The sequence below is a fragment of the Catharus ustulatus genome, chromosome 4 (genome assembly GCF_009819885.2).
Source record: "Catharus ustulatus isolate bCatUst1 chromosome 4, bCatUst1.pri.v2, whole genome shotgun sequence".
Taxonomy (NCBI): Eukaryota; Metazoa; Chordata; class Aves; order Passeriformes; family Turdidae; genus Catharus; species Catharus ustulatus.
The window spans coordinates 6381557-6393817 of record NC_046224.1 but is presented as its reverse complement, the minus strand read 5'-3'; the positions used below and the strand labels follow the sequence as shown (position 1 = coordinate 6393817).

At 39.4% G+C, this 12261-nt stretch overlaps 1 protein-coding gene across 7 annotated transcripts in view; it reads left to right on the top strand.

The window, feature by feature from the left end:
• The window catches only part of USP6NL (USP6 N-terminal like), a 111701-nt gene that overhangs the window by 48980 nt on the left and 50460 nt on the right, over positions 1-12261 (top strand). For all 7 annotated transcript variants that reach the window (XM_033058086.1, XM_033058087.1, XM_033058088.1 and 4 more), the window contains 2 exons: positions 2487-2560; positions 4594-4676. In XM_033058086.1, the coding sequence (XP_032913977.1) occupies positions 2487-2560; positions 4594-4676 (157 nt within the window). The remainder of the gene's footprint in view (positions 1-2486; positions 2561-4593; positions 4677-12261) is intronic.

Here is a 12261-nt window from a genome sequence, read left to right as displayed (position 1 = left end):
TTAAAATAAAAATAGAAACCATTTAAAGTTCTGTTTAAACAATGTATCAACGACATACTGACTACTGTGTATTACAGTATTGTCTGCTTATGTTTAGCCACATGCTTTCACTCTTTTCAAATTAAATCTAATCTCTTCTACTTGGAAATTAGTGATAGGACTTTTTACCTATTTCTTGAAGCTCAGCAGCAGGTGTACATTAAACAAGGGAGCTTTTCCCCACAGCTGTCCATTGGAGAAGTGGAGATTAGGGTCATCAGTACTTGAAGTTCCTGAAGGAATGTAGGTTTCTAAAGAGGTTAAAAGTTTACTTTTTGAAAATCCATAATTTGTCTTCTGTAAAGACTTGCTGTAAGCACAGATCTGTCAGAGAGAAGGAAACACAATTTAATTTTAGTTACAATTCCTTTTTCTCCTCATTTTGAAAGTAAAACCAGGATTCATCCACTGCTTTTTGTCAGTGTTGATTTGGTAGCTTCAGTGGACATGGTCTGTTCAGCAGACATGCTATGTCAGCTAGTAAAGATCAGGAAGCAGATAGCTGTAATTGTGCTGGGGGAGTAGATGGTGCTGGAATGCCCTGGCAGTGCTGTGGAGTTGTCTGTGCCCTTGGTGTGACAAAGCTGGGGAGGAGCTCTGGAGGGCTGTGGGAGATGTGTCTTGCTCAGAGCTCACATGGGCCGCCAGAGCCCTGCAATGGCTGTAGAACTGTGCCAGAGAAAAGCAAACCTGAGGCCCAGCTGCTTTGAGTCTTGAGTCCTCTTTCAGTTTAGGAATGAAGGTGGATCCAGCACCTGGAAGCTCAGGAGGAGCAGTGGCCTGCTGGGACACACCAAAGTCTGAGCAATGTGAAATGATTCTACTTACCCCTTATCTTACAGGGAGGAAACAATTTGTCAGTGTTGTAGCTTAGAGATGTGAAGCTTCCAAATATAGCAGAACATTTATTATAGAATTATTTTTTTTTTCTTAAAAAACTGTAAATACATGTGTACTGGTTCTGCTGCACGCTGGAAAAAATGACAGAGCTCCATGTATTCTTAATAAACAGAAGTAACATGATTAGCAAATGATGGTGACAAAGGGGGCCAGGTGAGGGTAACCAAGTGTGACTTCTGGGGATCATAAATGAAAGCTTTGAAGAAGCAGCCAGACTTTCCCTTAGGGGAAGCTTGGGACAAGCAGTGCTGTTGTCTGAATGCTGGTGTTTGTGTCTGGGCTGGGTCAAACTGAGGTTCTCTTAGCATTCCCCTGAAGAAAGGTGGACTGAAAACAAGCAGAGACCATGTTAAATCTCTAACAGATGGCTTACAAAGCCACCTTGGCACAACTTCTTGTCTAAATGTTAAAAAATATGTAGGTAACCTTTATTAAAGAAACACTAGGTTTGAACAAATAATTGTGTTAATGTCATATGATAGAAAACTGTAATATCTGATCTGTTTTCTATTTCATGGCCCAGATGGTTGGTATGTACGATTCCTGAAGTTCATTATGTTGCCATGAACAAGATAGTGAAAAAACCCCACATGCTTGAAGTTATTTTTATAACAGTGTTAGACTGAAATATGTTTTAAACCTTTTTCAAGCTTTGCTTTATTCAGAATTCATTGCTTCTTAATAATCAAAAAAAAATCAACTCTTGAATCTTTCACAACCTTATTAATCAAGGCTGTTTTACCTCATTGGTTTGATATAATTGTATTTGGGATACTGAAGTATGTTCTGTTGTTGGATATTCAAAACAGCAACTTTTCCTTTCTTGGTACTCTCTGTTCCTGTCCGTGTCCTAGAGGTGGTTTCTGCTCAGGGAACAGGACTGAGCAAAACTTGAACTCCACTCATGTAGTAAATGCTGCATCTGCAGTATCTTTATGTCCAATGCTTACTCACTCACTGGTTTTTGGGTTTTTTTCTTGCTGTCGACCTTCCTGTTGTCATATCCTTACACGTATTCCAGCTCTGCCTGAGTTGCAGTTCTGACACTGTAAACAACATCCTTCCCTGTTTTCTGAGAAATACGTTTTAGGCAATTTCTAAGAAACCATGAAGTATTTCCTCAGTATTCCAATATCTCTACAAATCCTGTAAATACTTCACAATTTTGTTTTAATCCAGTACTGTATGCTTCAACTTTCTTTGGCTATTAGAATGTTTGTGGAATTGCCAATTAGTGGCCTTTCAAACTTGCTTCAGCCTTTCAGTTAGTGGGTTGTGCAGAATTATTTTATTACTGTATTTAATGTCTTCATTGGTGGAAAATCAGAAAAATTCTAAACTCAGCAATTAAGGTAGTGTGCAGTAACTGTACTTGGCTTTGAGCAGTATTCAAGACATACACCAAGGTCATATTTTGCTTTGACACAATAGTTTTGGCATTTCTCCATTGAACTAGTCTCCCTGCAGTTGATTTTCCAAGTATTTGGCTGCAGTTCTTTTTTCACAAGGGAGAAAATCTGAACAGCATTATTTTAATTCCTCTACAGGTGCAGATGCTGAGCAGGATGCTGCTATCAAACTTGCCCAGGAACGAGCTGAGATAGTTGCCAAGTATGACAGAGTAAGTGAACTTTTTAGTAATTTAAAAGACATTTTATAATGAATCTTAGTAATATGTCTGTTTATAAACTGAATCATGATCCCAGCTAGCTGTTGTTTAAAACACTCTGTTGAGTACTAATCTGATGTTCAGTGATACAGTGGCCTCTAGGTGAATTAAACTCTCCCTCCACAGGGGTTTTTCTGGATAATGACTCAATCAGTTCATTTTTCAGGTGCATAGCAAGTTACTTTGGGACTATTTCAGGGAGTATATTGTATTAGAGTTAGTGAAAGTGGGGTGTTTAAGGATGCTCAGTGTGACTATGAGATCAGAAGGACTCTCATTATACTTTTTATTTATTTAATCTTGGGTTATGGTAGTACAAACACTGAAATCATAGCAAAAAAAGTGAAAGATGAGTGAGCTGTATTGTTTCTGATATTGTTGTGGGAAACTAAAGAAATGCCCTGGTCTTACCATGTTTATTCTTGGACCCCTTGGCAGGAAAAGTCTGGCACAGAGTATGCCTAGAATGCTTACACAGTAGTCAAGTATTTTTGTAACACTTAAGGTCTTTTTAAATGTCACTGGAGTACAGAGCAATGGCCTTGTTTGTAGAGTTCATGAAATGTTTTATGTCCCAGACTTACTGGTGGGTTGCACAGTGTGCAGTAAATGAGTGGCTCACCCTGGAATAAGGAAAACCTGTTTGTGTGTGGCAGGCTGTCACCAGGTTCTCTGCAAAGCTGCTCAGTCACTTCCATCCTCAGCTGGGCAGGGGAGAGAAAATAGAACCAAAGACTCATGGGCAGGGAGAGATCCTTCCCCAATGACTGTCAAAGCAGACCTGAGTTGAGGAACTCTGTATAATTTATTACCAATCAAATCAGAGTAGGACAATAAGAAAATAAAAACCAGATCTGAATCTTTTCTCCCCCAACCTTCCCGTTTTCCTGGGCTTAGCTTTGCTCCCAGTTTTCTCTACCTCCTCCACCTGATCAGAGCAGGAGGATGGGGAATGGGAGCTGTGGTCAGTTCATCCCATGCTGTTTGTGACTCCTTCCTGCTTGGCGGCTTGACTCCTCAACTCTTCCTTTTTTCCAGTGTGGGGTCCCTCCCGCACGCTGAAGTTCTCCATAAACAACTTCATTGTCGGTCCTTCCCATGGGCTGCAGCTCTTCATGGGCTGCTCCAGCGTTGCTCCCTCCATCAGGGTCAGTCCTTCAGGCTCCAGCATGGGTCCCCCATAGGGTCACAAGTCCTGCCACCACACCTGCTCTGTGTGGCCTGGGCCATGGCCAATGGCAGGTCCTTATTGGAGCTGGCTGACTTTGTTGGATATGGGAGAAGCTTCCAGCAACTCCTCAGAGAAACCACCCCTGGAGCCCCCTGCTACTAAACCCAGGCCACACAAACCCAGTAGACTTCATGTTCTGAGTGGTGGCATGATTTCACAGCCAGTAACCTGTGCACAGCCCTTACCAGAAGTGCTTAGAGCTGAAATGTAGCTCAACTTCTGCAAGCCTTCTGCAAGACTGGCAGTTGGAGAGGAAGAATGGGATGTGGATGAATGCATAATCGAGGGAAAGCTCAGTGCTGCATTGCTTGACAGCTGCTGCAAGTCAGCATGGACATTAACTCAGGACTGTCTGCAGGATGGGCTCTTGCAGATGATTGTTCAGGAAGGATGGACTTGGGAAATTAAACAAGTAGAGGCCACTCTGGGGACCTTGATGGATTATTGTGGAGTTTAACAAAAGGTGTGGGATTACTTTGTCTCTGGTTGAAATGTATTTTGTGTATAGCAGTGACCAAAAGATATTTCCTGTGATGAAAATATTTTTGGCAAAAGCTGGGATAGGTGTCTACTCTCCTTTTTCTTGGCTGGTTAGTTTAGGACTGGTGTTCTCCTCCCCTTCATCTAATCTTCTGCCACCATGTCCAAAGTGTCCCAAAGGTTATGCTTTCAGTGGTTGAATGCTCTCTTATGTGTCTTTATTTATTGTGTCATAAAATATAATTTAGCTTTTTGTATTTTCCTTTCCCCTTAGGGACGTGAGGGTGCTCAGATTGAACCGTGGGAAGATGCTGACTACCATCTTTACAAAGTCACAGATAGATTTGGGTTTTTACAGTAAGTAGCGAGATTGTAAAGAAAATAAGATTAAAAGTTTGCTACTATTAATATTCAGGCTCTTTATTGTATTACCTATTTGGTGAAAGTATTATTATGCCTTTAATAGATATTTTGGAAACTGCTGTGTAAGTGTTACTGCTGGCAAATCTTTCACTGTGCTTTTCAATTCAGTTTCTGTCTGGGTTTTTATTTCTGTAATTTGATCTTGCATAGGGAGTGAAATGTTTTAAAATATTTTATTGGGAAATTAAAATTGATAGTCTACCAAAACATATTTCAAACTGAATTGCAGATAAATTTTTGTTGTGAATAACTTAGTTGGATGTAAACAAACTTGAAGTTCTTGGAAGGATTTATAAAAATTTTGTTAAAATGTTTAGTTTTAAAAAGATCTCAACACATGAAGGTTACTCAGTGGTTGTATACGAGCAGCAGTGTATCTCAGTCTATCAAAGATTAGTATCTTTTGGCTTAATATTTTTTTTAACCTTTCTGGAATCTTTGCTGATTTGGGACCTAATGTTGAATCAGCTTTAAGTCAGAAAATGCCAGAGTCCAGATGCAGTTCCCCTACAGGTGCCTCCTTTGTAACATAATCTGTTCCTTTTTGGCAAATGGAAGATTGAATTGTATTAGGACTTTTGTGGTTGGCAGATGTAAATATCCAGTTTGCAGAAACTGAACACAAGCTGATTTGCTACTTTTGATGATATTAGGACTCTCTGAGGTCCTTGGTGTTTGGCATTTTTGTTTGAATACATGAAATGCAGTTTAAATCCAGAAGAATTGGTGATGTACATTGCCTGTGTGATTCATAGTACTGGGAAGGGGGATGTGTATGTTCTGTTTTTTGGGGGACTTTTTTTCTTCCTTTCCCTTCCTTTTTGCAATGTTACTGTTTTTACAAGCTGTCAGTGAAAAGTCATCTTTACCTGCAGACTGTTTGTGCTTCGTTGGGCTGAGTTAATTTGATGTGTGACATTCAAAGAGATCTGTTGTACACAAAGAGGTCCTTGTGTTGGTAAACCCCAGCTGCAGCACCACGTGCCTGCAGTTGTAGCATTCCTAATGGAGAATGGATGTCAGAATTATTTTATTTCTGGGGCAGAAGTAATGGAAACCAGTGCAGGGTTCACCTCTGACTTCAGTATCCTTGTGAACTCCTGAATTTTTCCTGTTACTTGTATTGTGATACTTTCATTTTTATGTGTTAGAGTAGAAGATTGTTACTCAAGTCCTCTCCCCTTGCTGCTGCTCTTCAGTCGTTACCCCAGACCTCCTGCCCAGGAACATCTTTACTCACCAACACAGAATTAATTCTCTATACAGTCAACTTCAAGGGATGAAAGCTGAAAGATTTACATTACATAAAGACTGCACAGGTTAACAGTGTGTGCAGATAATCTCTTCACTAATTGTGCCTATTTGTAGCTTATCCATGTCTTGTTACAGGGCAGATTTCACCTGGGGGTGCTCTCAAGGCTGCCTTATGATTCTTTAAGATAAATTCCATGTCTTGCAAATTATGTTTTTATTTTCCTGAGAAGCAAAATCTCTTTTAATAGAAGAAATACAATTAGGATAAACATATCAAATGTCTTGCCCCAAAATGACAATTTATATTGCACTGTAGATTTTAACTGTGGTCTGGGTCGTATGTGCTGTCATGCTGGGTCTGCTGTGTCTGAAAGAAACTCCTGTTCTATGAGGGTTTGAAATGCAATAACGTCCAAAGTTTATCATCCCTGAGAGCCATAATTCCCCATGACCTCTCAGGTGTTTACAGTGTCAATTAGCAAGCAGGCTGATGCACATTGAAGACAAAATCTAAGGGCAGCACCGAACTTAGTGTCCTAGTTAAGGTCTACAGGGATTTGTAATCTTGTTTATACTGACATGTTAAAACACTAACAGAGGTGTCTTTTGTATCAGAAGGGTGCTCGGTGTGAGGAACCTGATACAAAATAAGGGTTTGTTTTCTCAAGTACAAGAGGCTTTGATTACTATCAGTAGTTTTCTCTTTTTCCTTGTCTGTGTCCTGTTTGCAGCTTTCCTGGTCTCTGTGAAGGGGCATTCAGTTCTGCTGATTGCTGATAGGGCAGAAAAGATAATTTTGAGGGAATGAAGCACTCAGGCTGCATGTGTAACTTGCCACCGGGTAGAAGATGGGAGAATGTAAAGGCTAGAGACATTTCAAGAGTAGTTTTGGGCTTGATCTGCAATTCTTTTGGTGTCCCAGTGTCCTTATTTGTGTGTTAAACTGGGAATTTGTAAACTTGAGGGAGCTGAAGACTTAACACTTTTATTGTCTTCCTGCCATACCTGTAGAAGTGGGCACAGGTTTTCCTCAGAGAGGACTGAGAGGTAAAGTGCCTTTTTATTTAACAGTGGAGAAATCAGATTGTGATTGGGAACAGATGCAAGATTTCCCTTCAAGTAAAATATGTCACTTTAACCTATTTATAAGACCCTCAGTTGATGTATCTGGCATCCTTACTCAGTTCTAAGTGATGTAGTATTTATTGTTTACAAGAGTTAGGTCCATCTTTACCCAATATTGTCTTAAATTTTTAGTAGCTGCTGCCTTCAGAACACAATTTAATTTGTTTGCTTCAGTGCATTATGTTGCAGTTCAGCAAATGAATGTGAATGTTCTAGTTAACTTTGGATATTAAAAGCAAGGTGGTGTGGACAGGTTATTAAACAGCTGTTTAAAACAACAAAATAACTGGGTTAATAATGAATTTAGGGAACAAGAAAGTGTGTTCAGTGAGAAGTACCAGAGCATTATAATAATGAGACTTATTTGAAATGAATAAAGGGAAGTTTTTAGAGGGAAGTTGGATGTGGGAAGAAGGTTTCCAGCAAAGCTAAGCTGTGAAACAACCTTGGGGAGCCCAAGGGGACTGTCTCTTGAGGTATTTAACACCAGAATGTACAGAACAAAATGCAGCTAGGAGGAGTTTGTTCAGTGGCACTGACTAAATTGTAGCAGCTAAGAGCAACTCTACTGAAAACATAAATTGTACAATAGAGACATGGAGGAACCAGGAAGAGTGAAACTCTCATTATTAGCTAAATTGTAGAAAAATTTGCCTTAGCAGCTACTCTTGTTGCAAGGCTATAAGGAAGTGGTGGGTTGTGGTTTATTTAAGCCATGTAGTGTTGCAGGCAAACCAGACTCAACTTGGAGAATTTTTTTCATAATTTACTGCCAGATAACATGACATTCTGACAGCTGACTTGGATGCTGGGTAGGAACACTCCACACCACAACACTTGACAGGCACCTAGAGGAAACTCCTGTCTCCTCTGCCTCCAGAGCACACTTCCCTTGGTTTTTGTTGTGGGTTAGCCTTGGATCACCCCAGTTCCTTGGTGAGGTGACAGGCAGTGCAGGAGCTCCTGCACATGATGTCTTCTTTCTGCTGCTCCTGGTTTCTTAATTATTTTCTCCTTCTGTTCCTTGTGTCTTACATGTCTTCCCCCACCCTGACATGGTGTTCCTCTCACTGGGGGTACATCTCTAGCCATGTTCTCAGCATCCCCTTCCACCTGTCTCTTCTGTCTTTCCAATTAGTATTGTTCCTCTTAATTAACACAGGCTTGTTTATACCAAGTGCTGTTGATCTTCCTCAGTGTCACCTGATATACATGGAATAGTATATTGAATTAATACATGAATTAAATATTCCTATAACATGAAATAACCTATTAAAAAACAACTCTTAGCTTTTGTAATGTTTCTTTCAGAGAATCCCATATCAGGGAGCTTGTCTTAGTCATGAACATGAGTATTGACCTATATATTCTATACAATTTTACACAATTTTAAGTTTTTCAAACCTAAAAATGTTTAAAGAAAAAAAAAAAAAAGGGAGCAATATCCTTTTCTAGAAAAACCTCAGGCAAGCTCCTTATTCAACGCAATTTGTTTTCCAGTAAAAATCCTGCTGGTGATTTCATGATAATTCAGGAATGCTGAGCAGTCTGGCTGATGTGAACAGTGCCATTCAATTTTAAAATGAACATTTTTTCCTCTGAAGTCTAGCACCAGTGTCTGTATACACAATCTGCCAGTGTTTTGGTAAGATTGGATATTCTTTTCTAGAAAGTGCAGGAGATGGAGATGCAGGAGCTGTGCCTGCAGCTGATGGAAGTGCAGCAGCCCATCTCTGGGCTCAGATAAGGCTTAGCCTGTAATAGATGACTTCTGCTATCAAGTATTTTAGGAATGGGAGAAATGCCTGAGATCTCTTCACAGATAGTCACAACAAAAACTGTTTGAGCTGTTTTTGGAAATGAAAAAGGCAGAATGTGTTTGGTATTCATAAAAAAATCAGGGGTTTGTTTGCTCAGTTTTTCCTTTTTTTCTTTTGTTACCCTCTTGTTGGATATGTTGTATCTTTTTGGTCAGTATTGTGGGAATGTTGACTCTGCACCTTGCAAAAAAGCAGTTCCTCTCTGTCCTATCTTGTTACCTGGCTAAATTTTAAATTAAATGTCCTCATTGGTTTTGGTGTGGACTGTTCTTTCTTCAACCCTTTTCTTTACCTTGTAGATAACTTCTATTTGCATTTTTTCTATCAGCAGTCATTGATAAGGGAATAACTTCAGGGATGAAAAAAGCCCTAAAGGAGTGTCTGAGTGTCTTGAAGCTCATAGCAGGCATTCCAGTAATGCCTCAGGATCTGGCATTCCCCTCTTCCCCCTCCTCGAATTATTTAGTTGATTTGGTGCTTTGGAATGGTTAAGAAAGCTGCTGAAATAAGTACCTCATTCCTTGGGTGGTGACAAGTTCCCTACTACAACTTTGAATGTTTTAAAAGCTATTTTATTTCTTTAAACTGACAATTTATGTAATGTCTATATTGATTTGTCTATTTAGAAGTGACAATTTTATGAGTTATATTTATAACTAAAAATTATTAAAGGTCTTAAGATAATAAAAGCAAGCAAGAAATTCAAATGACAGTAGTTTTGTAAGTAAATAAGAATTTAAACTTGAATTGATTGTTGTTGAAGCACATACTAAAAGATGTATTTTTCATAAATATATCCTTGTATTTATTTTTTATGAAACTCTCCAGTTAACTACCAGGACAAAATAACTTGATTCCCTCCCCTTCCTCCCTGCCCCACATCATGTTAAGGTTGAATGGTCACAAGAGCTGATTGAAGTTTGCAAAACAGCCCAAACTTTGTACGTGATCCTGAAGTAGGGGAGAAGCTGAGAACAGCATTTTGCAACTGTAAAGGTCAACACCAGTTTAAAGAGCTGATCCTCTTTGGAGCCTTTCAACACCAGGCCAAAAGTCAGAGCAGGATAAGCCAAATGGCCTCGGTGTCTTTCTAAAATGGCACAGGAAGCTGAAATTCGAGCAATTCTGAACAGCATCTTCTGCCACACCAACATGGCCCTGTCAATGCCCTCCAGGTGCTGAGGGGCTTTGCACTGAGAGTTGGAAAGCTTTGAACAACATCCCCCTGAAGATGAAACATCAGCCAAGTTCATTTGTTTTGGTACCTGTTGCTACTACAGATTGCAGTCTTTCAATCGTTTGAGGACCAAGCAAAAATATTTTTAAAAAATAAAATGTCCCACACTTTTCATTTTTAGCTAAATTAGGATTTATGTTATGTGGTCTTTTAACACATCCTTGTGTGTGTGTGTTCTTGATGATTCTTTTGTTCCTTTCTCTGTATATCACCCAGCTGAGAGGGACATACTGTGTTTTCTTTTATAAGAAAACTGTTCAAGACCATAGTTCTGCTTTTCTAAGTAGGGAAAAAAAAAAAAGTTTTTGGAATTTGGGAGGTTTTTGGAATTTGGGGTAGGTACAGCTGAAGTCCAAATTTTACTACTCCTCATTGGGAGATACAGATTCTGACAAATACTCTAATATATTGTGGAAAGTGTTTTAAGTGTTAAGACCTTTAATAACTATGAAGTAGAAATAACACAAGAAAGTGCAATTTATTTAGTGCAACTTTCCAAAAGCTTTTTTTCTTTCCCTTGTTGCCTGATGAATGCCAGTAACAGAATTGTTCTGGTAGCTTTTAGTGATGAGCTGTGAAAGTAATAGCAGACATGACATCATTCAAAAAATTAAAAAGTACTTTTATTTCTTCACCCTGCACTGTATGAATTCTTTATAGAACTACTTGTTATTATCAGGTTTGTGTTAACTTTATGTTAGTAATTGTTATCTTATAGCAATAACCTATGTTGTCACAATTTGTGGTCTGACTTGGGTGATTCATTTTAAACATGTTTTTCCTTTTACTACCTGCTCAGTAAATGGAAACTGGGGATGTATATTTACTGTGGCAGATGCTGTTATAGTGATGAATATTCCAGGAGCAGCATAGTGAGACTGGGCAGCTTGGAGGTTTATTTTGCACGGTTGTTCATGTGGGTTTTTATCCCCTGGAGAGTAAAGAGTGGTACAATACAAGCGCTAATGGTAGAAAATATGGATGTGGTCTGCCCCTCACCCCATTCATGAGGCTCTCTCCAAAATTTGGGTTAGATTCTTGTGCTACTCTTACAGTAGCTCTGTGCTGATCCTGATGGAATTGTACCAATTCACAGCAGCTGGGAATGTGACTCATACCCTTAGTCTTTATCCCATGAGCCTGTTAAAGCAGAGAACATGCTTTGAGAATAGTCTGCTAATGATGGAGATTATCACATTGGGAGAGGTGCTTTTCAAGAAGCAGAATTCATTCTTTCTTCTGCTGAGATGAGACCTACCTGCTCTTCATCTTCTTCTTCACTCTTAAAAGAAACATAGTGCATTTTTATTAGCTCCAATGCATTTCTGCAGCATGCTCCAAAAACAAGTTAGGAGAGCAAAGAAATGGGGAGTTCAGTCAGGGATTGAGACATTCCATTAAATGTCTCCAAATTAAATTATTGATTTTTTTTTTTTGCTTCCTCCAGTATTAATATTTTACCCTGAACTTCTTGATAGGGAGCAATATGACGAGCAACCAGTTACCCCCTCTTGGATTCTATTTCCTCTTAATTTGTATTTAGCCTTGCTGGAAAATAGTCCTTGTCTCTGAAGTGTTCTGTGTGCATTCCTTAGTATTTTCTCCCATGTGCCTGTTGAACCATATGTCCAAGGGCAATAACTCTTTTTCAGCTCTCCCTGCTGATTTGGGTGGGTACATGAGTGAGTTCTCTCCAGATAAGAGCTGTAAGGACAGGTCTCTGGGGGTTCTTGGCAGAAAAAGAAGTTATGCTGAGATTTTGGGTAATGGCAGTTAAAGAAAGAAAGAAGCAAGATTGATGTAATTTGGTAATAATCAAAGTAGCGTTCCAAAAAAATAGGGATTTTATATAATTTTAATTTCGAATTTTTAGTAGGAGAGTCATAGAATTGGGATTGGAAGAGAATTAGGATTGACTCCAGCAGTAAACCCAGCACCATCACTGTAACTCCATAACCACTAAACCACATCACCCAGTGCCAGATCCAGAAACCACTTAAACACCTCCAGGGATGGTGACTCCACCACCTCCCTGGGCAACCTGTTCCAGATTTCCAGCAAAGAGTTTCAAGGCTACTAGAAG